Source organism: Monopterus albus, unplaced genomic scaffold (assembly GCF_001952655.1).
Source record: "Monopterus albus unplaced genomic scaffold, M_albus_1.0 scaffold25.1, whole genome shotgun sequence".
Classification (NCBI taxonomy): domain Eukaryota; kingdom Metazoa; phylum Chordata; class Actinopteri; order Synbranchiformes; family Synbranchidae; genus Monopterus; species Monopterus albus.
Window position 1 is genome coordinate 1,178,616 of NW_018127905.1, and position 27,396 is coordinate 1,206,011.

Consider the following 27,396-nt stretch of genomic DNA (forward strand, 5'->3'; position numbering starts at 1 on the left):
TATATATATATACAGTTTAAATGTATTTGGAAGTTGATTGAAGTTCTTTTTTCCATTTTAACTCATTGTAAGTGTGATTTGATTGCAAAAGGTCAGTTTTATTACAAATTAAAGGAGCATCACATGCTTGAAATACAACTATTTCTTATGATTTACAAAAGGTGTCAATAATTCTGTCCAGTCATTTTAGGAGTTCTATGTGGAATGCATCACACTTGGCTTTTTTCAGCTTTTTTGTGTCATTCCAATGCAAACAAAATAAATAAGAATGTACTAATGACTTTGTGATTGCAACAATTTTCTGGGAGAAGTTGTGCATTATCTGAAAGAGATGCAGGGGTGCCGGTATTTTTGGCCATGACTGTATATACTTGGCTGGTGGTTGATTATGAGAGTTAATAATATTTTACCTGCCCTTTGTTTGACAAAATAATCCTGACTCAAGATCTACTTATTAGTTTCTCCTGAAGCTTTTGATTGTATCCCAAGGTCTTCATTAGCAAAAGACTGTCATGGTTTAAAGCGGTCATGATGACCACAAATTCCATCCACGGATGAAGACTGTGAACTGCAGTTAAAAGCTCCTGAAGAAACCTGTAATTTGAGTCAAAGTACTATTTCTCAGATAAAACATGATATTTCATGCTCACTTTCATAATATTTTACAATTACTGCACAGTACACACACAAATAATGCATATTGTAATACACACCTTGCTGTAAACAGTTTTTTTTAAAACTACGTTTTAACAAAAAAATAGTCCCTGTAAAAATGATAACATCTGTTGAAACCATTAGAGGTAAGGAAGAAAATACAGTGATTTGTGTTATGTTGGGTAATCTGACCCTTTAAATCTCATAGGGTGAGAAGAGATGAATGAAACAAGATGTCTGACCTAACTTTCAGGCTTTTCAGGTCTGGCACAGTGAAAGTCTGGCCTGGATTTAGTGGGAAGCCGCCTAGCTGCAGAACTCCATGTTGTGGTTCCCTCTGCAGCTCCACCTGCAGGGCTTCTTCCATGGAGTCCACATCTGACAGCAGCAAGTGTTCAGGGCTGAGCCAGTTCGCCCCGCCCTCGTCTACAGTCAGAGGGTTGGTGACAACCTGAAACAGAATGCATTCACATGTTTTTTATATAGACACATATCGACATGCAAAAAAATGAAATAATGAACTTTTTTCACCTTTGGCGGCTGGTTGTCCACTGGTATCACAGTAATGTTAAAACAAATCCCCGTGACTGTTTTGCCCAGGTGGTTGGTTACAGAGAGAATAAACTGGATGCACTGCAGAGAAGGGCCAATGTCCATGATGGGAGGCATGTAAGCTACCTTCAGGAAGTTCACTGCATGCTAGGGACAAACAAAGGATACATTTTGGATAAGCTAGTCTCCCTGCATGCAGCTATAATGTATTCCTGCATTAAAAATTAAAAGTAGTACCTGTGTGAAGAGCCTCAGAACTGGTGCACTGGCATCTTTAGTGAATTTGGGTATACTGTCCACCAGGAACAGTCGCCCTGCATCAGAACTGCTACTCATCAAAACAATAGCACAATTCAGACTGTTCAAAATACTGTCCCACAATTTTCCACCTTATTTTCCAGACTGTGTTTTCTGGTGGCATGGACACACCAACCTGTGAGGACCAGTGTAGAATGGTAGAGTTGTAACTGTGTACGTCAGCTCACTCTCTGGGGAATCCTGGTCTACAAAGTGAAGGTGCTGTCGTGTTATATGGGCCACTTCTGTTTCTTTGATTACAAGATGTCGACTGGAACCGGGAACCTCTTTGGGCGGTTGATCTGGAACAGGTTCTATATGAACTATCACAACCTGAAAACAACATTACTACATGAATCAAATGCCATGTACAAGTCTGTGATGAATTTTCTTGGCAAAAGAACTTCTCTTAAACCTGTGTTCTCAATGCAGTTTCTGGTTTTAAAATCAGTATTGCATTGGTCATTTCAGTTCTGCATCCAATCAGAGGACAACACTAACTGCAGTTTGCAAACCCTATAACCAAAGGTCTATTAGTATAGTATTACATTAACACATAAAACATTTTGTGACCATACTTTAGCTTGTCCCTAATTAAATAACTTCAGTATATTGTTTCTGTGACCCACTTGAGGCTCTGACAGGTTGGGTGGATCATGGAAATCAGACAGCACCACCTCGAAGGAATCATCAAACACCTTGTTTCCTATGTGTCGATAGTAAACCATGGACTGAGACAGGTCCTTCTGTAGAAAGTGGCTCACAGGATAACCTGGATTAAATTTAAGACAAAAATAATATGAATAAAAATGAAAACAAATTGCAGGTACAGCACTATAAAAAAAATCAAGTCCATTCTCCTGACCTGTGAGCCCTGGTCCTGGGATCTTCATGACCTCTCCTGCCCTTGGGCATCGGGTGATGTTAAAAAGGATGTAGTCATCACTGGAGTCCATGTCAGAAGCCTGGAGGGTGGAGCCTCTCAGCAGAGTCATTTGGCCCTCAGACACCTCCAACAGCATGTTGGTGATGAGGAAGGGAGGGCTGTCGTCCTTTGGGAGGATCTTGATGGGGAACTTGTGCCGTGTCTGATGGTGACCGTCAGTGATGCGAAAAATTATGCAGTCTTTGGTGGAGTCACTGTCGTCATGGTGGTAGCGAACCACGCCTGCCTTGATGTTGCTGACAGTGAACATGAAGCCCTTTCCACCTGGATTTTCAAACAAACATCAAATTAAACATTGTACCTCATACCGGTATTCTGGTATGTGGTCTAGTAGAGGCACCCAGTTTTCTCTGTGATGCTGGTTGTGTTTGTCCAGAACTATGATTCCTAACCTGTGGGAAGTTAATAAGACAGGATTTTTTTTTTACTTGTGCCTGATAAAATATATAAATTTTATTCTGGCATTTATTCCATTTCTTATTGTGCTTTTAATTGTGAAATAATAGATGTTTTTACCTCTGCAGGACACTGAAAATTATTCAAACAAAACCTGCAAAGGGAACATCACTCTTTGATTGAACTGTTTGCAACTTAAAGACACATGTAACCTGGAACAAATGGCTGTGAATAGATATCACTTTAATGTATCACAATCACTTCAGATGTCACATCAGATTTTCTTATATGCTTTCTTACCAAGGGTTAGATGAACTATTATTTAATGATGGACATATTCGTACTGTAAAAGCTACCTCCAGCAAATTAGCTTAGCACAAGGACTAGAAAGAAGGGGTAACAGTTAGCCTGGCTCTGTCCACAGGTAAGAAAATGTCAACCTACAAGTATCTCTAAAAATCATTCATACAAAAATCTGCATGTAAAAACAATAAATCAAAGTTCTGCAGGTAGGTTAGGTTTCTTAGTCCAGATCAGTTGCCCTGCAGCCAGTGGAGGTACAGTAAGTGTATTTCCTCAGAATGTCAAGTGATTTCTTATAAAAACTGCACATACTGTACATGGTCCTAAAACCGTGGTGACATGGTGACCACTCACAGGACTAGCAGTCATGCTAGCCACCCGGGAACACACTAGCATGGCTTACTTTGTCGTGGGCTCTCTGCCTTTCAGCTCCCTCAAAGACCAGTTGACCATGGTTTGCTATTTGGCAAAGTTTGGCAAAGTTCAAGTCAATGTGCATTTTTGGCTGATTTTACTCAGAAATTTTGTTGTTTTAAATATTGGTGTGACTGAACCAGTAGCATGAAAAATGACTTCCAACCTAAGTTGGATGCAATGGCTGTAGATCACCAATTTAATCCAAATATTGCTCAGCCCTAATCATAACTGCTGGTTAGATTTTATAACAGCTGAAGATGCTGTTGTGTACCTCTGACAGTGAGCTGTCCATGCTGCAGGCCGTCGACAGTGATGATGCGAACAGCATTCAGGTTGTCGTTATCCACAATCTGGAGCTGCTCCCATGTTATTGGGCGAGACTGACCTTCTAACAGGCTGAGACCTATGAGAGAATTGTTCATAGGGTCAAAGGTTAGACTACACTTGAGAATACTGTATAAGCCATGCCTTATTCTGAAGGATAACAAAATGATCAGAGTCACAAGCTCTACTGCCAGAGAGTCCAGCTTTTTATAGTCAGAAAATGCACTCAGTGCTGCTCAGGATGCAGCAATGCATGCAATTCACATTTTTTTTACTTACTTCAACTGTGACACTGTCAGATATATGGAAGCACATTAAGGTCAGACCTGTTCAGCAAATTGCAGAACAAAGGGAAAAGGACAACAAAACCTACTAGGACAGGCCACATAAATGTGAGATTTGTACTTTATCAGAAGCATTTGCAAACATTGTGGTCTACTTTTACAAGACAAAAGACTGTTGTGACTATGTGGCTGGTTTTGCATGGCCTAATGTTATGTGAGTACAGTTTGTTTACCCATCTCCGTTAAAGTGCAACACACAGCTGTTTACTGACTGTTTCTGCAACATGCATCCATTCAAATAGGGCTAGGAAGCTACTGCAAAAAAATCTGCAGGGAAAACATTTCAATGAGGAATCATTAGCAGTGCAATCTGGCACACATCAAAAGCACATTAACAACATGCGCTGGCAGGAGAAGCTCAAACTTGTTATAATCATGTGTCAGAAGAAAAACATGCCTATAAGAGCCTTATTTCAAGATAAATACAATGCTAACATACCCATGTTCCAGGACACTCGGGGTGCATTGGTGTCTGCATTCCTTACAGATAGGTGAACAGTCATTGATGGGCTCTTGTTAAAGAAAAAATCATGTACCTCAAATTCAACCTGGATGGGAAGATGAAAATTTCAGGCTCTATTAACTAATCAAAATGATTGTTTGTATAATGTGTCAAGCATAAGGAAGGATTTTACCTCATAATTCCTACGTTGTGTGTGTGAGGAGTTTGGGGGTTGATACCCAATCAGCATTTCATTGAGATCCAGCCATGTGAAGGAGGAGATTGGGTGAGTGTGGTCAGACAGGTGTGTAAGAAAGCCATCTACAGGAGGTTTGGTGATGTTAAAAACCAAAAGCTGTTTGGGAGTTTCCTCATCTTCAGCATCTAGTGTTGCAGTGGAGAGTGGAGTGAGGATGAATTGGTCTACCTCCAAGATAAACATGGACATAAATGATGGTTTGGGAGGCTGGTTAGGCATAGCACCGACTATCCGTATTGGAATCCAGGCCTGTTCAAACTACAGCACAGCATAAAAAGAGAACAAATCCACAATCAAGACTAGTACTTAAAAAGAAATTGAGAAAGAAAAAGACAATTATTGAGGTGACACAGGCAGTAAGTAGCCAGTTTACTTGTACCTGATATGTACTGCTACTCCTGATATCCTTGAGGTCCAGGCTGATTGAGATGTAGTCTACATCTGGAGACGGAGGGTCTATGTGCTGATACCTCAGCCCCATCACCAGGAAGTCATCACAGGGAATTTTGATAAACTTCACTAGCTTCAGACCCTTAAGGCAGTCTTCAGATTTGCACATTGCTCTGGCTTTATTATCTGAAATATAACACAAGCATAAACACATACAAATGTATCTCCTGTAAAATGTAATTTCAAAAGAGTTTTGATTAAATCATATTATGACCACATACAGTATCTTCAGTTATTTCACTATGAGAGTTTGTTAATTATGGAAGAATCTTAATTACATTGATAAAAAAATTCAATACATGCATGTAGCCAGGAGAATTTGAAACCCTGATCTCCTGATCTTCCATCTGTACTGTTTACATACTCATTTTGCACTCCCACGTAGCATATATTCTCTCTGCATTATATTGTTCTTGTTGTATTTTTATTTGAGCACTTCATTTTCTGCTTTAAAGTGCCTTATATTTATGATTTTACTGCCTATTTAGATTTGTGTTATTGCTCATCTACTTTATATTTCACTTGTATTGTGTGGCATTCATGTGGACAGCAAAATAAGAATTTCATTGTACAGGGAAACAGATTTCGTAACTGTGCATATGACAAATAAACACTTTGACCTTTGACCTTGACTATGAGGCAAAAGTCCTGCATTCCCTGTAAAACAGTAATTCAGATGCATTTGGATTAAATCATGTTACTGAGGAATGCAAAGAGCAGTAGACAACACCTGTTAATGCTCTTACATACTGTAGCTCATTATCAGCACCTGGCTGTGTACAGGTAGATGGGTTAAATCTGTTGTTTTGTGTTGGTAGAATGTTTCCTATTCACTTATGGATAATCTGGGGATTGAGCATTTGATATCAGCAGCTGTCAGTCATGCAGTTTTAAAGATTACCTTGCTGCTGGCGTAGCTGGATGAAGCTCTCTGGCTCATCCCCTCTTTTGGTGGCTTTCTCTGGCTCCCCAATCACCAGTTGGCCATGGGCCGGCAGATGGGTGTCATGGCTACTCAGATGAATGGTACACTCCACACTAGACCTCCTCTCATAGTGGAAGGACACCACATTGCCATCAACAGCATTGGAGAGGCCATAGAATTCAGGAACCTCCATGGATTTAGGTCCCAGCTTTATGATGTTGCATTCAGGTTCCATAATATCCACATGGAGAGAAAACACCTCCATGTGTGTGTCTGTCTCTGTGAACCTGGTCAGAAAATATAAGATGATCACCCTGCCACACCAGCGAAAAGAGACCAAAATCTGAAGGCCAAAATCCTATTTCCCATTTGAATGATATCTACATTAGGGTTGCAGCGGTGTACTGGTTTCATGGTATACCATGGTATAAAAACTGATGGTTTTCGTACCATGCACATTTGCATATTACTGTTATTGAAAAAAAAAATCTGACCACCTATCAGATTCCACGCATGCACATGCAGTAGAAAAATGGCAGAGAGGAGGCTGATTTCACCAAACTTCTTCCACCAAAAGGAAATTAAAGTCAGCAGTGTGGGATTACTTTGGATATAACAAAACGAACACTTTCGAAAACACCATCTCTCTGTACAGGTCAAAGTGTGTGTCCCGTTTATAACTTTAATCCCAAAATATAAAGAGTGTGAGCGTATAAACATCAGTCATAAAAATCGCTCTTGGAATAATTTTCCACATTGTTCGTTCGCTAACCTCTGACTTATAAAAGGACTCACACTGATTCGCTGCAGCTCAGCTCAATCAACAGGCACCGATACTTACAATAAATAAACACCCTCTGTTTTCATTCCTTTGAGAATCATTGTAGCTGATAATAATAGTAAATGTGTAATACCATGAAAATCTCATACCATTGCAACCTTAATACTGATGTGTTACCTGTAGAGTCGCAGCTTGACAGTGTCCTCCTTTAGCAATGGACAACCGTTATGGACATACTTCACTTCATCAGCCAGATAGTGGCAATCAAATACCTGAACAAAGAAAATGTGTAAAACTACATTTGCTTTTCCTGCTATTGAGAGTGTGTTTAGTTGCACTGTATAGATGTAAGTTTTCATTTGATAGCACAAAAATATTATTTCCTTTTAAATATTACATAATCTGTTTTAACAGCATTAAGTGTTTATAGTAACTGCCCACTGTTGAGTGAAAGCCAAAATCTGATTTTAATCTACATTAAAATCGATGTATATCACTTATGTGTCTACACTATGTCTTAGCATGACAAAAGAACATGCTAACAGATTTAATATTATACAGTATTTAAACTCTGTCTGAGTATCTGCCAAGCAGCTACGGTATACCAAATCAAGAACTAAAATAGGTGGTGCAGTTGTTAGCACTGTCACCTCATAGCAAGAAGGTTCCGGGTACAACCACGGCTGACCCAAGACCTTTCTGTGTGGAATTTACATGTTCTCCCTGTGCCGGTGTGGGTTCTTTCTGGGTACTCCGGCTTCCTCCCACAGTCCAAAGACATGCAACTTAGGCTGACTGGTGACAGTATGTAATTGTAATGCATACCATCAAAGTATATAACTTGGTTTTACTACACATGTTAAATTGTCTTCATTGGAAGTGAATTTTTCCGTTACCTGAGGCATAAGTTTTCCCACTCTTTGAGTTATGGGCTCATTTAACACCACCTCCACCTTGCATGCATCCTTCTGATGGGGAATATGGAACTGCAGGTCACCCTCTTGAAGGTAAGCTGTCTGACCCCGTTTCACCTTTAGACCCTTATTGATTTTCACAAGTGAACTCTGCGATGAGGAGCTCATTCCCAGCAGATGCCCCAGAAGTACAGTCCATGCCAGCATTTGACCCTGTGAACCCATCGCTCTCAGTCACAAGCCCAGATCCCGTAGTGTCTTCATGGGCTCAAAACAAAAGCAGGACTGCTTTCAGAAACACACTTCAGTATGAGACTTTAGTAAGCCACAGGATGTCTTTCTTCTTTAGTAGAAGTTGTATTTTCTTCTGGTTGTTTGATGATTCAGCTGCATGTAGATCATGTGAGCTTCTGCCAGTTCATAAAATTGGTCAGGTGCTGTAAAGAAATTAAAATGACTCAGTCTTTGGCATTTGGCAAGAAATACCTATTATTCATTTCTGTAATACTGTAGAAATGTTAAGTTGTCCTGAAGTGTAAAGCACAACATTTCACAAAGCAAATTAACAAAAACAACTGCAACACTACAGAGAACAGAATGAGAATGGGTACAAATACTGCATTTCATAAAAACAATTCAAGCTACATTCATTAATTAGATTGGCCATGCTAAAGCACTGGCTAAAAATCAGTTTAAGCAGCAGAACTTGAAAAAAAAAAGAACCAAATGTAAGTTTTTGTAGTGACAACAAAACATATGACAACAACATAAATGCAGTTGTGGACTGATAGTAAGAGACTATTTGCTTTGTTATCCTGAAATAGGGGACAGAGGTAAACCTAAGTTTAAACTCCAGGCAAAAGAGTATTCTAATTCTTTTACTACCAATTATGTACTCCATTCCTACATTGTGATGAGATAAATAGTTAATGTAGAAGTACTGCAGAATCAGTAGTCTGCTAATAAGACTTAGTGTACCAGCTTTTGTGCATGAATCCCCTTAAAATCGTAAAATGATATTTCACAGGGGTCTCTGAAATGTGCAAAGTTATTTTCTATTTAGCTACAAAATACAGTTTATTTGTTTTTAAAATATTATGCAATAAATATACACTCACTGGCCACTTTTTAGGCACACATGTACAGTTGTGTGCAATTCAATGCAACACTTCCACCTTAACATCTGTGTTTATGAAACTCAAAATGTTTCAGTTTTTGGTGAACTTGTCATAAATGTATAAATTCAATTATATGTTTATTATTGAGGTTAAAATTAAAGGTGGTGTTGTACTGGACTACATTATATTTAGAGGTGTTCTTAATATCCTGGCCCTCTCATAAATGTAGCTAGGGAGGACAAAAATATTGAGACACCTGAACTGAGCAGTGGAATTGTACTGTGCTGACTAATCAGCAGAAACATGGCCTCATCTTAAGTGCAGTGGGAAACAACTTGCCCGTCACATTTATATATAAATGCCGACCCAAATGCAAAGACAGACAGGCAAAAGGGTTTAGGCGTTTATTATGGGGTTTGGTGCTTGCAGTGGTTAAGCTTTACCGTCAGAGGGCACCCTGGGACTATAACCTGATCCAGAGAAAGCAAACTCTGTGCAGATGTGGGCGGAGACTCTGGACACCTGGCAGGCTGAGGCTCAGGTGTTGGCAAGGTCACCTGCTCTGGGTGGCCGGGCTTGGACAACAGTTCTACCAGTTTAGGTACAGGCACTAGTTCTGGGTCAGGTTCAAAATGAGTTCCTGAACAGCCAGACGGCTTAGGCACAGAAAAGCAGGTGCTTGAGGCCCTGAATCACTGCTCATCAGGGCCAAAAAGAAATGCAGCACACTCGGTGTCAGCAAAGTCAACCAACATAAGATCAAATCCTCCTCAGGCTTGAGCTGCTGTTGCTCAGGTGACCTGGGTACAGACTGGACAGGGGGCCCTGGTGCAGTGACAGACAGAGGAAGACCTTGGCTGTGCTGCGTGGATGGGCTGGGACACATTGCTGGTGACATGAGGCAGCCCTAGATACTGGAGCAGACTGAATTATTCAACAGATTTTTAGACAGCAAAAGAAAAATCCAACAGCATCATCCAGACTTAACAGCAGTTTCTGAGCCTAGTGAATTCAGAACACATACTGTATACTGGACCTTTGAATTAATGATCTTATGGGTTACAGCAGATATGATTCCCAACTTGGCAAGTGTAGCGCATCTCTGGTAATACTGCAGTAAACTGTATAAGTCATTTTGTGTCTCCTGAAAAGCTTTTCAAAAGGCAGGCTGTTGGCTGGGTCCATTTTTGGTTTGCAGGTCAAAGGTAGAGAACGAGGCATTGGCAGAGTGGCACGTAAGACGGCAACTTGCAGAGGAGTTGGCACATCATACAGGTAAGTAGACAGGTAAGTTTAACAAGCTGATTCTTGCAGTAGGTGACAGCCCACACAGGTGAGTAAGATCTTAACAGAGACCACTTAGGAAACAAGATGACAAGTATGTAGCATAAGCAGAAAGAAGAGAGGACACCAGCAGGTCAGTTCCTCTTTAGTGTGCGCACATCAAAAAACTGAAGAATTGAGCTTAGTCAAAAGCTGAATCTTCAAAATCCACACTCTAAATGATGAAACACTCAGAACCTTATCACTCTGTATCAAATCCTAAAGAGTAGGCCACGAGATGGGCAGAGGTCATATTTCAGCAGAATAAACAACAGAATTGGAAATCCACATGGCTGGGGCAGATTGTGTGGTTAGAGGCAAAGAACCAGGTCAGGAGGTCTCAGGTACAGAAGATTCAAGATTTTTATTAGCCATTTATGCATAAACACACAGTCTAGGCATATAAGAATTCTTGTGCAGGGCTCTCCTGGAGTCAAGTAAAGAGTTTAAAGCCAAAAGGACAAACACCTAGTCTAAATGTAAGATCACCCAAGAATACAAAATAATTTATAAAATTGTGATACAGGAATAAGATAACAGGTAAAATTGAGAGTTTCAGATATTGCACATGGTATTGTACATAGTGTATATGGTATTCTACTTAGTAGGGTAATGAGGGGTTAGTGCACAGGTTTTTCACATTTTGTATTGAAGAAGAGTAACACACAGGGCTAATTGTAATCTTGCATTGACTGCAAGGGCAAGGCAGGTTAAATAGGCAATAACAAGCCACAGGCGAAAGCATGAGCTACAGTATGTAAAGCTGAGGCAAGTAAAGAGGCATAAGGCAAAAATACACCACTTCTAGACCTCACTGAGCATGTTGTATGACATTTGTTAAATCTATACACAAACATAAATGTAAAAATTACCACCAACTGATCTGTTGTTTACAGAGGTTAAAGATATCAGCATCTTCCTACCAGAACACAAAAGCCAACATAAAGGGTCTTAGTAAGGTGCTGGGCTGCTACCTGCTGCTAGAGCAACTTCAGCGCAGCCTGGCTTTGATTTTGTGGAACTCTACTGGAGGGATGAATGTAATTCCTCCGACAGATATTCCCTCATGTGGTGGTCTGATGATGGTGGTGGAGACACTGTCTAACATGTCGCTCCAACATCTCCCATAGGCGTTTAACTGGGTTGAGATGTGGTGACTGTGAAGGCCACAGCATATGATTCGCATCATGTTCATACTCATCAAGCCATTCAGTGAATCCTGGTGTCCTGTGGATGGGAGCGCTGTCATCCTGGAAGAAACCACTCATTTATTCAGGCTTTTCCTTTAATTTGTCACCCTGCTACATCACATGCAGCTTTGTCAGAAATGAGATGTAGAGCAAAACAAAGCCCAACTGCATGCCAGAGTTGAGTGTAGATCAGCACAAACCCCGGCACGGCTTGAGTAATCTGCCCTGTTAAATATTTGGATGGCCCTCTGACTGATGGGAGTCCCAGTGTGGAGGCAGTAAATGGGAAGTGGGAGTGCTGGGAAAGGTCCTAATGTTAAGCTGCCTGCAGCACTTTGAGTGTCCTGCCCTTGTTTGCAGTTGACCCTTTTCCTGTTTTGGGAGAGCGTCATGTTACAGTTGCTATACAACACATATAATGTCAACAAGATGCATTCAAGGAAGCTGAATAAACATGACCACCAATTAGCCTCAAGAGTGAATAGTAACTTGCATGCAGTTTCACAGGGTCTTGTTGTGATGTGAAGTTGCCAGGTTTGATGCCATTGTGACTCTACAGAGACGAAAACCTAGGAGGATGGATTATTCATCAAGTAGTAGTTCCAGCACACAATTGTCTCTAAAACCACAAAGTGTTGTTTTATCATTTCTGTTCTGGGGTGAATTTGCACTTTGCACAAAGCCAGGCTAGCTGTTTCCCCCTGTTTCCAGGCTTTATGCTAAGCTAGGCTAACCAAGTTCTGACTCCAGTTCTGTAGCTACATGAGACTGATATTCAATTTTCTTCTCACTCTCAGAAAAAAAAGCTAAAAATATTATCCCAAATTACACACAGCTGTTAACACACTCAGTTCTGTATCATACAATCAAAGTTTCATAATTACAGAATATATCTGTTGAGAAGAAGCCAGAACCACAAGAAACTGGGAAAAACAATCATATCAACAAGCAGAAACATGGACATGAGACCAACAAAGCCACACCTTCATATTCAGTACAGGAGCAGACCAACACTGCTGCCTTATGACAACAACTGGAATGCAAAGTTTTTAGACAGCAATAAGTTTTATCCAGCTCGTTCCAGATCTCTTATTGAGTTTGTCTTGTTTTGTGCTGAGCTTGTTAGGAAATATGTTCATTACAAACAAATGGTTTTCTCCAGGATAAACACATTCTAATAATGACATGTATTTTTACTGACCACCAACATAGGCTTGTTTTACTATAACATATTTAATGCCTGATGGAGTTACTATAATTATTAAAAGCAGTGGAGGACAAACATCCTATAAAACACATTTTAATATAACCAACAGGTGCCTGAATCTTCCTGAGCTGCAGTCATAGCTTGTTTCCATTCTACTGTCTTTTTCGCAGCTCATTCCTTCTATCTTTGCATGGATAAACAATGTTTCAATCTAGTGAAGCTGTTTTATATGTGAAAACAGGCTTCAGATGTCACATTCCTTCAGCACTTGTCCAGGACACCTACCCAAGACCTCACACAGAACGTACCTTATAATCACCCTCTGCATTGGGAAGCATGTTACAGCCTGTCCCCATGAACAATACACTGTTTAAGGAACTGGGAAGATCATGTTCAAGCAGCTGAGTACAAAGACCATTTTTCAAATGGTCACAAACCCCCCTCAACCTCCACCTCAAACTCCAAAACGAGTACTGGTAATAGACTGCTTTTGTGTGTCCTAAGAAACCTCATTTTCATATTTTTGGGATTTTGATGTTCTAATTTCTATTGGGGTATTAAATTTTAAATAGGAAAATATATCCTAGCTCAGTTGAAAACAAGCCTGTTAATTAATGGTGTCATTTACAACAAATGTTGTGAAATTCAGCAAAATGTTCCTTGTGTTGCTCTTGCTGTCCAACCAGTGTGTGCACTCAGAAAACCTCCGGTTTATATAATGGACGTATTAAGGAGAACTGGCTACCGGATTACAAGATAGCACTCATTCTTCCTAATGAAAGTTGCTTGCTTGGCTTATATGTCAAAAACATTTTTCTTCTAGGTTTGTTTCCATGTTGTGCAACCTACTAGACATTAATGTTTTTCCCCCGCTGCCCCCACCCGCACACTCCTGTTCCACACACAGATGTCAAGATCCACCCATCTATCCATTTTCTAAACCGCTTGGGCCCAAACAGGGTCACGGGAGATGTCAAGATGATGTCAAGAAAACAAAACTTAACAGAGAAAGTTTTAAAAATATAAAACCAGGATGGATTAAAAATTCTTAATAAAAAGGTGATAACTGACCTGTCAAAGGCTTTACAGATTTCTCTATGGCAGTAGATCCCTGCCATAACATTTGAGCATGCTCTAACTACATTTTGAATGCTAGCCAGTTTGCAAATCAGCATTTGAGAGTGTGCAGACACAGATTTGTAATTGCAAATGCAAATTTGATAGCATACTGCAGGCCATGCAGGCTCTATTTCTGATTTGCAAACTGAAGAGCACTCACAACTTCTTTCAAAACTTTTGGTGCCGACAGACTTTCACACCAACCACAGTGGAAAAATGTGAGACAGCAGAATCAATGTGGTTAGAGCACACTCAAATGTTATGGTGAGGATCGACTTCCATACATCTCTTTTATAATTGTGGTCTATGATGAAAGTGGTTTCTGGGTGACAGGGAAGTTGTTTTGTTGCAGTACCATGAGCGGCAGCATGAAATCCATATTTTATAATATGGTTTGTAAAACATCTATTGTTTGGATACTCGGTCTTCAAATGGGAAGAAAAGGTTTTGGGTTGGGCTGAGTGCTCTTTTATGGACTGACCTACCCCTTTATCGGAAATAGAACATTACCAAATACAACGTACTGTGACAGCACTGCTTCCACATAGAAGGTCAGGTGAACAGAGCACCAGCCGCACAGACCGGGACACCAGTGCTCCATGAGATGTTCATGGACTACTGTGAGTGTAGGTCATTGGTGTTGTGCTCAGAGTCCAATATGCAACCACTTCAATATACTAAAATGTCTAATAGCTGACCTCGGGGGACACAGTTATGGGACTTTGGAAGCAGCCATAGGCTTAGCTTGGGTAGGTTTTTCATAGTTTGGTCTGGGCCCTGTTTAAATAACGTCTGCTTGCATAAAATCAGGTCCATAGAAAAATGATTTTCCCATATAGGTGTGTAAGACCTTAACTGACCAGCACATATCCCTGACTTCAACCCTATCTAACATATTTGAGATGAACTGGAACACCAGCTGTCAGGCCTTATCCCCCGTAATTATTGTTGGACTGAATGGGATCATGCTAATGTGTGTAGCTTAGGAACAGGGTGTCCAACAATATATGGGTCACTCATTCAAGTGTACTCAGTTTTGAATATAGATGTGATTTCATAAATGACACAATGGTAGCAAAAGTTAAAGACAGTCAGAATAAGGGAAAATGACACCAGCTATCTTCCTACCAGTCTGCTTCAGCACATACATACTTCTTCCCATGCAGCTATGTCAGACATGAGATGAACTAGAGTAAAAAGCAAAGTCCACCTGCATACCAGAGCTGAGTGTAGATCACATTTTAGTAGATAACAGCCTTGTCGAGCATTTTGCTATACTAACTGACTGCATGTCAGTGATATTTACTCCCAGTATAACAACACAAAGGCCTTAGTAATCTGACCTGTTGTTAGGGTGATTTTCATTTTTAGATAGAAATATATAATTAGTTAGGGTTTTATTATATAGCATACATAAGTTTATATATTTTACTCTCACAGTTGTGTTTATGTTTATGTAGTTACATATCACCTTAAGTCTGCATTGAATCACTGGTCAGTATTTTCTGTGTAAGCCAACTAGGGTACTGTTTAACATCAAAGGGAGACTGGTTCATTAAAACACTGAGTTTTAAGATTTACAGCTTTAGCAAAGAGGGTCCACAGTTAAGTTATATTACTACCTGGCTGTAGAGGCCAGGGAATTTGGGGTCACTGGGGCACTAGGGGTAATAAACAAGAGATTAGATCTAAAAGCCAACAAGAGGAAGACAACTTCAAAAGACAGGGCAATATACAGACACACACAGGCAGAGAAGTTTTATTGTTAAAAGGGGGGTTAGTGCCAAAAGTTTCTTGGAAACAAAGAAAGACATAGGTGTCTATGTAAGAATTAAGACAGGGCAAGTATTCCTCCCTTTTAGGGTGTTGTTTACAACCATTGGATCAGAGGAGAAAGATGGACGGACTGAAGGACCAATCTTGGGAGAATTAAGTTTAAACCACAATTCCTCCCCAACAGTTTTTGGACCAATCAGAGAGCAACATTCTTTCATATAAATGTTGTGTACTGCTAAGTTGAATTTAGTCTTTTCTGTTTATCCTAAACAGATGAGATCCATGTGCACATGCTTATTTTGATACGTTAATGCATAATAAATTTCATATAGAGAAACATATCTTTTTATTAGTCTTCTCTTTTCAAAAGAATGGACCTTTTTTCTCACACTGTCAAAGATTTGGATGGCCCTCTGACTGATGGGAGTCCCAGTGTAGAGCCAGTAAATGGGAGGTAAGTGTGCTGGGAAAGGTTTGTCATCTCTGGCAGCAGGATAGCTGAAAAAAGCTTGACCAAAGAAAACCAAATAGATGCACTGAGTGGAGAATGATGTACTGAGTATCGTGAGATCATAAGACAGTGCGGGAGATATTCAACATTGCAACGCACAGCCACTGAGAATAAACAAACATTTTGCTAACTATTTTTTAGATTTTATAACCCACAATTACTATTACATGAACAATCTATCAACACTGCAAACTGCTTCCAATAACCAAAACTGACCTTTCACATACTGGAGGAATTGTCAGACCTAGAATCATTCATTGACCATACTACATTCACTGCAGAATGGATACAACCAGTACAATCCAACAAGACACCCCAAACCCAAGCAAGCAGAAAAAGACCTCTTCTACAGATACAAGCGATCTACAAATGACAGACACTGAGGTCAGTGTTCTTGCATCCATCAATAAAAAACTTGATTTACTGGTCACACTTCATGATGAAATAAAAGAACTCCAGTCAAGCCTTGAATTCGCCCACAACTACATTGAAAAGTTGGAACAGTCAAACAACTGTCTCCAAACATCCGTCAAAACTCTCAGCCAAAAAATGGGCTTTGTCATGAAAGAAAACAAAACAATGAGAAAAACGATACTGGACATTCAAATCAGAAACATGCGCGACAACCTGAATTTTTCCAGCATTCCAGAACAATCACCCAACGACCCAGAAGCACTGATTAAGGACTTAAGAATCAACTTAAAATCTCACCAGACATAGTCAATGAGATCACCTTCCACTGTGTACACTGTCTTGGATCACGCTCAAACAAAACACCCTGCACACCCATAATAGCCAAACTGGAACATTACAAACATAAAGAACCCATCAAAAGCAAAGGAAAAAAACTGACAGGCACATGTTATGAACTCAAGGACCAATTCCCATGGGAAATAAATGAATGGCACAAAATTCTCTACCCCAATATAAAACAACACAGACAAAACATTAGACGAGCAAGCATCATTGTGGACAAACTATAGACTGAATAACATCTGTACCTAGACTCTAACATCACTCCATGGCTCTTCTGATCTCCCACATTACATCCAACAACCAGTGACTGTTGATCTGTAAATAAATGATACCCGACCAGCATTCTCGCCACGTAAATACACAATGAAAAAGAAGAAGGCATCTGGACGTAGTTTTAGGTAGAAGACGTTTCACCTCTCATCCAAGCGGCTTCATCAGTTCTGCCTGACTGGTGGTGAGCAGGAGGTATTTATCCCACTGGGTGGGGTTTCAGTCCTTAGCTGGCCAACAATGTCCCTCCTCCTCCAGCTTCTGTAAGCAGTCTATAACCTTCTTCTCGTAGCCACATTGGACTACAGGAGGAGGATCAAAAACCGTAGTTCTCATAGATTTTTCTAGGAAAGTCAGACAGCTGCAGCTGGACCAGGGTGAGACCATGGTCTCATATGATGTCACATCCTTGTTCACCTGCATTCCCTGGAGAGGCAGTTAAGGCGGCAAACAAGAGACTGCTGAAGGATGACACGTTAAATAACAGGACTAACCTCAACCCAGACCAAGTCCGCACTCTTCTGGAACTCTGTTTAAACACTACCTACTTCCAGTTTAAGGGGTACTTCTATAGGCAGAAACATGGTTGTGCTATGGGCTCCCCTGTGTCTCCGATAGTTGCCAACCTGTACATGGAAGAATTTGAGGACAAAGCCCTGTCTTCCTTCACTGGTACAGCTCCCAGCCACTGGTTCCGCTAAGTGGATGACACATAAGATAAGATAATCCTTTATTGTCACTGTAACATGTACAATGACAATTTAAAGTGACCTCCAGTCGGTACAGCCATGAAAAGACATAACATGTAAAATAAAAACATATGAAAACATAACCACTAAAAAAATTAAATAAACAACAGACCCCTCACACACACACACACACACACACACATCACACAGGCATATTATATTTTAGCAGCATTGAGTGTAGTAACTGCTGTTGGGTAAAAACTATTCTTGAATCTAACGGTCCTTGATTTGATTACTCGGAACTGTGTACCTGACGGCAGCAGTTCAAAGAGTGAACATTCAGGGTGTGAAGTGTCCTTAATGATGTTCTGGGCTTTTTTGAGGCAGCAGGAACTGTGTAGTTGTTCCAGAGTGAGGAGAGGGCAGCCGATGATCTCCTGGGCCATATTAATGACCCTGTGGAGCCACTGTGCTGCTGCTGTACCATACACATACAGTATACAGTATGTAAGGATGCTCTCAATGGGGCACCGATAGGACACTAGCAGTCTCTGGGAGATGTTGTTCTTCCTGAGTACCCGTAGGAAGTACAGTCTCTGCTGAGCCTTTTTAAGCAGTTTGGAGGTATTCATGCCCCAGGTCAGATCCTCCTCAATATGGACTCCCAGAAAGCGGAAGGCCGGCACCCTCTTCACACGGTCCCCGCTGATATACAGTGGCAAGATGTCGGTTTCCTTCCTCCTGAAGTCAACAATGACCTCCTTAGTCTTTGAGGTATTAAGGAGTAGATTGTTCTCTCTGCACCACACTATCAGCCTCTCCACCTCATCCCTCTAGGTAGTCTTATCCCCCCCAGAAATAAGACCCACCACCGTGGTGTCATCAGCAAATCTTACAATGGTATTGCTGTGTTGGGGGCGGGGGTGCAGTCATAGGTATAGAGCAGGGGGCTCAGCACACAGCCTTGTGGGGAACCAGTGCTGAGGCTGAGAGCCATGGATGTGTGTGGGCCCACTCTCACCTTCTGGCTGCGTCCAGACAGGAGGTTCTTAATCCATATGCAGGTGGAATATGGAATTCCCAGGTCCACCAGTTTGTGGGGGAGGATGGTGTTGAGCTATAATTCACAAAGAGCAGCCGTGCATAGCTCTCCTGGTGCTCCAAGTGGGACAGCACAGCATGGAGGGCTGTGGCTATCGCGTCCTCTGTGGATCTATTTGCCCTGTATGCAACTGATGTGTCCCTGTACCAGTTTCTCAAAACACTTCACCACCACTGGAGTGAGTGCATTGTCATTGAGGCTGGTTATGCTGGGTTTCTTAGGCAGGGGAACTAGGATGGAGGACTTCAGGCAGGGTGGGACAGTGGACTGGGTCAGAGACTGGTTGAAGACTCCAACCAGCTTGTCCGTGCAGTCCTTCAGCATGCATCCAAGGACGCCGTCTGGTACAGCAGCCTTCCTCGGGTTTACGGCCTGAAGCGTGTGCCTCACCTCATGTTCCCCTACTGTGAGGGCGGGGCCACTGTGGACACCCTGTGGGTGAGGTTTGGCTGTGTCTGGTTGCTGTCCCTCAAAGCGAGCAAAGAAGAGATGCACCCTTGTATATATACATTGTACAGATTATACAGATCCGTACAGGTCTCTAGTTTTAAGTACTATCTTTATTCCTATTTATCTCATTCCTTGTCTGTCTCCATTGTTTACTGCCTGTTTATACTGCTTATTTTGCATTGTTTGCACTGGTTGTTGCTTGTTAATACTACTTATTTTGTTATATTACACAGCCTTATGCTGGTTTACTGTTTACTTGCCCTTTGCATAGGGATATGTACATCCACATTGAGAGCCGATGTAACAGAGTCAAATTCCTCGTGTGTCCAACACACCTGGCCAATAAAGCAGATTCTGATTCTGATTCTGACTCCCTGCCACACCTGGCTGCTGTTGTTGCTGTCCAGATGGTCTTTGATCCTCCTCCTGTAGTCCAATGTGGCCTTTCTGATGCCTTTCTTCAGGTTAGCTTGGGCCGCACTGTAGAGAGCCCTGTCGCCTGCCCTGAAGACAATGTTCCTCTCTCTCAGTAACCACTTGACCTCCCAGTTCATCCAGGGCTTCTGGTTGGGGTAGACCCTGATGCGTTTGTCCATGGTAACAGTGTCTGAACACCTCCTGGTCTGGATGTTCAAAAACATCCCAGGTGCTCCTATCAAAACAGTCCTGTAGCTGCTGAGAGTCGCCATCAGGCCAAGTTTTTACAGTCAAAGAATTCTATTTGTCCTATCATGGCGCTGTACTGTGTAGCCTGCTAACTTGATAGCAGAGTCCGGGATGAGTGGATGGAGCCAGGTTTATGTAATCAGCAGAATGCAATTGTCCCTCATTATGTAATTAGTCGCAACTGTAGCCTCAAATCATCCATCTTACTAATGAGTGCTCTGGCGTTCATCAGAAAAAGGCTAGGAAGCGGTGGTCTATGTGGCTGCCTGCATAGCCTAGCTAATGTGCTGGCCCTGCAGCCTCACTTCTGCTTCCTCTCCCTCCGCTGCCTTTGCATCCTTGCCGTGGGGATGGTAATCCACGGAGAACCAGGGCTCCTTGCTATGTCCACTGGTATCCTCTGCAAGCGGAGAAACTCAGCTGTAACTCTCTACTCATAGCAAACTCCTATCTTCAGGAGATCATTCTGACCGTAGGTGTTGTTTGCCCAACAAAATGTACACAGTACGAAAAACAACACGTACACAAACCACCAAACAAAGCACTGACTGAAGAAGCACTGAGCCGCTGCAACAACGTGCACCGCCATCTTTAGTACATTCCATTACATGGGTTAAAATCAGGACCCAGGAGGTGAAGGATTTCACCAAGCATATCAACTCTGTGGATATCAGCATTAAGTTCACTCATGAGGATGCCAAAGATGACTGTTTGGCCATTTTGAACTGTGTGGTCTACATAGGAGGAGACAGAAGCCTTTAGGGGCGAAGTATACTGGAAACCTACATACACGGACCAATGCCTTCTTTTTGACTCACACCATCCACTGCAACACAAACTGGGAATTATCAGAACCCTAAATCACAGGGCTGAGGAAGTGCTCACAACTGCAGAAGGGATCAAGAAGGAGGAACTGCACATCCACAATTCCCTTAAGGTTTGTGTATACCTACAAGTGGGCCTTCACCAAAGCTAGGAAGAAGCCTAACACCAACAGGGAGAAACCTGAAACAAGAGGGGATAACACTCTCTGATAGTGTTATTATTATATTTACAGGACCCCTGCAGTTCACTACAAGAAATGTTCTCCATTATTAACACATTCTCCAGGATTTCCAACTACACAATAAACTGGAATAAATCCATCATATTGCCACTCTCTGAAGATGCCTGGGATTCTGCAGCTCAAGACTGCCCCCTTCCACTTCACACTGGCAACATTAAGTATTTAGGTATCAGTATTTCCCCCAGGGTGTCAGAAGTTTTTAAAACTCCACTACACCCCCCTGCTAAAATAGATGATTTCAAACACTGGTCCAACCTCACACTCACTCATTGGCCAAATTGCTACAGTCAAAATGAAAACTACCACAAATTAACTATTTGTTTTCAATGCTCCCCACAACACCCACAGATAAATGTTTTAAATCACTTGATTCTCTAACTTCACAATTTTACTGGAATAACAAGAAACCCAAAATTTCTCTGTCAACACTTCAGAAGAAGCAATCACAAGGCGGCCTAGAAGCACCACATTTTGAGCACTATTTCTTAGCAAATCAACTACAATATTTAGTTAAATGGATTCAGAAGGACAGTTATAATAGCTCATGGATAGAACTAGAACAAAAGCAGTTGAAAAAATACTTCAGTTGCAGACCTTGCCTTCCTACCATACTCAATTAAGAAAATGAACTTTTGCTAAAATATCACAATCTCTGCAACTCTGAGAGCCTGGTGTAAAGTAAACAAAACTACTAAAACATCATTAACACCGTGTAGTTACACTCCAATTTGGCACAACCCTGACTTTAAAACTGCATAACAATCCCATCTACCTTCCAACATGGCAACACAAAGGAATCACACACCTTCATCATCTATATGAAAACAACCAGCTCATCTCATTCAATACATTAGTCCAGAAGTACGGAGTTGGGAGAGGAGAATTTCTCCAGTACCAACAGTTAAAATCCATAATTAAATCAAAGATCAATATAATCAACAACCTTCCATGCTAGCTGAGGAGATAATGAAATTTACAAACTCTGTCTCTTTGTAATCATGTAATTTGTTAATTTAATTTTTATGAATTTGTACACATGAATACTGTATCTGTATGCATATGTATATATTGTATTTATATGATCAAAATTGCTTTATCCTAATTAGTTGTTTCTTTTATTGTTATTTTATTATTACAATCATCCATTTTCTATCAAACTGTCTTATTTACCCATTCATATAAAAAATAAAAAAAAGATTTGGATGGCCCTCTGACTGAAGTGAATACCAGTGTGGAGGCAGTAAATGTGAGGTGGAAAGTAACTGCCAAGAGCACTCTGAGGGTCCTGTTCTTGTTTACAGTTGATCCTTTTCCTGTTTTGGTAGAGCTTCATATTACAGTTGCTATACTATATAGTGATATGAAGCAGCTAGGGAAGCTGTTCTATTTCCTGTCATGTTAGATTTTGTGGATTTAGACCACCAACCTCACCTTGAGTTAACCTCACAAGTCAGGAGTGAAATGTTTCCTCTACTGACATGTCATTCAGGATAAGGCTCAGCATCTGCTGCATGTCAAAGCCAGCAGGTCTAATGATAGACTAGATTTACATTCCCATAAGCTAGTGGTAGTACAACATGCACTCCCTAATCCGAACCTAAACAAAACATCTGTTCTGGATGGTATGGTACCACTCTCACACCCCCTTAAAGGGGCTCTCCACACATTTTACAAATGAAGATGAGTTTATTCATCATAAAGATTACTAATCTGCCTGGGAAAATACAGGGGATGTATAATGTCTTTTGTAGCTATGGAGGGAGCCTTTGTTCAAACTTGTATGTAAAACAAAACATCAGAGCAAAGCAGATTAACTTTGGTGAAACTGTCTTGAGCTTTAGAGAGCAGAGAATCCAAACCACAGGAAGCTATCATAGCTTTTTAGCTGGAATCATCTACTTTTATGCAACCTTGTTCTGCTTAGAGTATAAAATCCTCCAAAACAGAGAAATGGTCTGCAGACTGTAATCAGACAATAGTTCAAACATCCCTGATTAAGCTGTGATAACTTACAGTATTATCTGGTTAGCCACTGAGCAGTCTAGCTTGCAAACCGAAAGCTAGCTTGGAGAGTTATTGCCTGGAAAGTGTTTTAATGGTTAACAGCTTGCCAGCTACAGTAGTTCGTCAAGTTACTAAGCTTCTAGCAACACCTACTTCACAAGGACATATAGATGAATTTTGCCCCACTGTTTCTTGTACTGTATAGATAGTACTAAAAGCAAGCCTTTGTGACTTTTGCTGAACAGTGGCCAAAGAAGCATCAATTATGGGATAAAGGTTAATCCTAAAACATACTGTAATAGTAGCAGAGATAGTGAGGAGCCCCAAAGCCAGCAAATTGTCTGTCTGTTGCAAAGCAATATCTGTCTTTCATTTCCTTATATTAGCTAACATTAACTGCCGTAACCTTCTGGTCATACCAGATCAAATAAACATTTTCCTCCATATAAATGTGCTATTTGTTCCTTCAAAAGTGACTTTATAAAAAATGTATCTGTTTAACCTTTAATAATATCATATGGTGTACCTTAGCATGGATTTGGAAACAACATATTTTTATTAGACAACATGCTTTATAAAGTGGGGAAGTGGATATTAAATGGTGAGAGGATTTACCAGGGAGGGAGGTTCTAACGGAAAGATGTGTTCAAGTTATGGGAAATGCACAATGCTACTGTACATATAGTGTCAAAAGTCAGAAAATCTCAGCTTGTGCTGCTTTGATTTTGACCATTTAAAGAAAAAAAAATCAGTAAATGTTGTTTCCCCAACTTTGTGGAAGTTGAATATTAATTGCCTGGAGCATACCTTCAATGGTATGAATGGAAACAGATTTAGGTAAAGATAGCACCAACACCAGCTGTTAGAAAGATAATTTACATCCAGGATCAGTCTCCAAGATTTATAGCTATTGTAGAAGAATTTTTTTGTTTTTAAGTGGAATATTAGGGCATATTTCATTGATAATCTTCTTTGTCCTTTGTTTTAAAGAGTTTTAAAGACATATTGGATGCATCATGAATTCATTTGTCAAAACAGGTTTTGTTTGGACACAGTACAGTTCTAAGATAATATATTAAAAGATGCACTATCCCAGCTAGTAGAGGACCTACTCCCTCTTACAAAAACAATAAAGCACAAGCCTTAAAGGTCAAATAGCAACTCAGAATTCTATGCTTACAAAAATGTACTCATTATACATGTATATTATATATTACTTTCATAACCTAGCTGAATTTCATCCTGCCTTTCCCAAACCACAAACTAATGACAAACACAAAACGCACAACTGTGAAAGAATGTGATGTGTCATCTAACAAGTGGCTTCACCCCACAACTGGGAAGGCCTGGTCCATCCATCCACAGCAGCAGCAGCAGCAGCAGCAGCTTCTTCTAATCTTTATAATGACAGGGCCCTTAGCCAGCAATTTTCAAAAAAGACAATCCACTGGGAATGAAGAAGGCATTCTGTTGAAAACATGAGCGGCTCACATTTGGCCCTTTTTCAGCAGCATAGTCCAGAATGTGCAACAGAGTCTTCAAAAAGCTCTCAGATATGCTACAACTGCACAAAAGAGGAGCTGAGGGTGTGATAAATGGGTGAAAGTGCACTTGTGCTTGTTATTGTGCTGAAGCATTAGCATGATTGGCAACTTTAAATTCATTTTCCTTTAAATGCATTTGTGATGATGCTGGGAAAGTTTTAACACTTGGACACCAAATTTCCTTCAACATATATTCAGCTGTGTTAGTAAAAACAAACCTTGCACTGACAAAGACGATTTACAACATTCAGACTACAGGAGCTCACTTAGGATTAAAGGGGAGCCTAATAAAAGACAAATATTCAGAGACAGAAAGGGGCACATTTGTCATCAAAATAACGCCATTTGATGGATTAAAGGGAACATATAGAGAAAATAAAGAACAGAAAGGCAGAAAATGGAAATCAAAATAATTTTTTAAAAAATTTACAAAATAAGAGGGCGAAGAAGAAGTAGAAGAAGACACCTGAGCAAACATCTCATTATGTTCCTGAACAAGAAGGCTCCCCAGCAGAGAGCACCACATTCATTTAGACATGTCCTTACCTGATATACTAACTTCTGGCGCTTCCTCTCCTCTTTCTTCTTTGTGTTCCCCACTTGTCTGCTGCCCTCTGCTTTCAACAGGCACTACCTCATTGACAAACGCTGGCTCACTCTTCACTGACAAACTCCACCCCTATAAGAGTAAGTAGAAGGAGGGACACAACAGGGGCTGAGGGCAGGAAGAACAAACACCTCCTTCTTATTGTTGCTGTAGTGGGATCGGTAATCGAAGCAGAAAAACCTAAAGACAAACACTGGGATGAAAGTCTTGTTTCAAGTGCCTGGTGGTTTGTCATTACTAAATAGAAGTGGGCAAAGATAAAGGGCTTAACAGTGCGGTGTCTTTTAAGGAAAAAGCTAAAGTATTTGTGCTATTAAAAGGATACATGTCCTCAATTACCACAAAGCAGAAGTGTGACTAGTACATATAAAAAACTGAGACATAAAACATTTGGGACTATAGACCTATGCTGCCTGTTTGTCTTTGTATGGCAGCACTGCATTTGAAAACTGAGGCTTAACTCTGAAACTTTCCACTTTTCCACTGCAGAAACTTGATTCCATTTCCCTTCTTTTATTGTTGTTACCCCAACACATGTCCCTGGGATGGGGGTACAGTATTGTTGAATAAATCACACATTATACATGGTTGGAGTAACTTTCTTTTTGAGAGCGTGTTCTCATTTGGAAAACATATGTCATTTGTTGAAATGTGTTTGTCTTCCTGACTAGCATCCTCTTGTAGTCATGTGAATAGTGACTGTTGTTGGTCAGAGCATGAAGTTGTGTGACATTTTTGCGCATGCAAAGTATTTGACTTTAATAACTACTGAAAGAGTAAAGCTGTCAGCCATAAAACCAAAACAATGAGCTGAAAGATGCTAAAAAGCTCCCTAGAGCTGAGGAGAACTGCAGAGGTGGTGATAATTCTTTGGCGGTTTCACTTTCACATTAACCAAATATGGTGAAGAAGAAGAAGGCGGCATCTGAGAAAATATCTCATTGTGTTCCTGACCAAGAAAACTCCCTAGCAGACACCTACAGTTCGACCCTTTGTTAATATAAAATATTAATTAGTCTGGTTTAAATATACACAACACTGGCCATTAACCAAAAAACCAACAAGTGGTAACACTGGCTTTGTAATTGTCCTCTGTACAGTAGGTAAGAGTGACTTCTAATTCTATACTTTGATACAATAAAATATTTAGGGACTGCGAATTATTATGTCAGTTAATTATAAATATATTTATAACTGTTAAAATGTTGACCTGGCTGTGATTGTTCAGCATCCCTCACAACCTCTGACACTGAGCTTGACCTGGCCAGTGAGCTGATCACCACAGACCAGGATATCGAGCCTCAGCTTACTGTCCAGCTGATGCTGATACAAAACAAACACACAGACTGTAGGAACGGGGATAAAATTAGTCATGCAGAATGGTACATTTCACATGAATGTATTCTGTACTGTTGGGTTATAATTGCGTTCATTCTACGTGATCTGTTGTAGCTGGTAAAGGTGGAGCTAATGTGAACTATCTTACATGCCATTTTGATAATCACATGTTTGGAACATAGTAATGTGAAGTACTTTACATACTGCTGGGTTGCTTGTGAATTTCCAGCCAGAGATCAGTCTTATGATCATACTTGATTTTGTTTTATCTGATTCTGAAAAGTTAGCAGTTATCAGCTACATGTACTACAGTAAAAAGTACAATATTGATGTTAAGTGTCTGAGTATCTTGAAAAGCACTATGTAAATAAAAGGAAGTATTATATATAGTACAGTACTAGTGTTAAGACCAATGGGTCTTGTAAACAATTTCGGGCTCAAATGCGAGACTCATACTCTGGAACGTTTAAGAGGTTTCATCGTATACTGGTACAGGGAGATAATGACCAACAGTCAACAGTTTGTGGTGCAGGCCTGTGTAAACTGGATCAAGTCGAGGAAGGATGAGGTGAGCAGGCCGAGTAGGTAAAGAGTGGGGAAGCCGAGTATTTGTAGCAAGGGCTGGCAATGCTGGTCAGGAAGTGAGCTAGTTGTCA

The 27,396-nt window shown here is 40.6% G+C and overlaps 1 protein-coding gene across 3 annotated transcripts in view; it reads right to left on the minus strand.

The window, feature by feature from the left end:
• Nucleotides 1-27,396, minus strand: part of frem1a (Fras1 related extracellular matrix 1a) — a 58,031-nt gene that overhangs the window by 20,190 nt on the left and 10,445 nt on the right. For all 3 annotated transcript variants that reach the window (XM_020594902.1, XM_020594901.1, XM_020594903.1), the window contains exons 2-15: nt 25,342-25,474; nt 7,987-8,441; nt 7,268-7,362; nt 6,286-6,596; nt 5,314-5,510; nt 4,869-5,192; nt 4,673-4,781; nt 3,837-3,968; nt 2,369-2,713; nt 2,133-2,275; nt 1,640-1,836; nt 1,444-1,534; nt 1,186-1,353; nt 897-1,105 (exon numbers count right to left, since the gene is read on the minus strand). In XM_020594902.1, coding sequence (XP_020450558.1) covers nt 897-1,105; nt 1,186-1,353; nt 1,444-1,534; nt 1,640-1,836; nt 2,133-2,275; nt 2,369-2,713; nt 3,837-3,968; nt 4,673-4,781; nt 4,869-5,192; nt 5,314-5,510; nt 6,286-6,596; nt 7,268-7,362; nt 7,987-8,229 — 2,564 coding nt within the window. In that variant the 5' untranslated portion in view covers nt 8,230-8,441; nt 25,342-25,474. The remainder of the gene's footprint in view (nt 1-896; nt 1,106-1,185; nt 1,354-1,443; nt 1,535-1,639; nt 1,837-2,132; nt 2,276-2,368; nt 2,714-3,836; nt 3,969-4,672; nt 4,782-4,868; nt 5,193-5,313; nt 5,511-6,285; nt 6,597-7,267; nt 7,363-7,986; nt 8,442-25,341; nt 25,475-27,396) is intronic.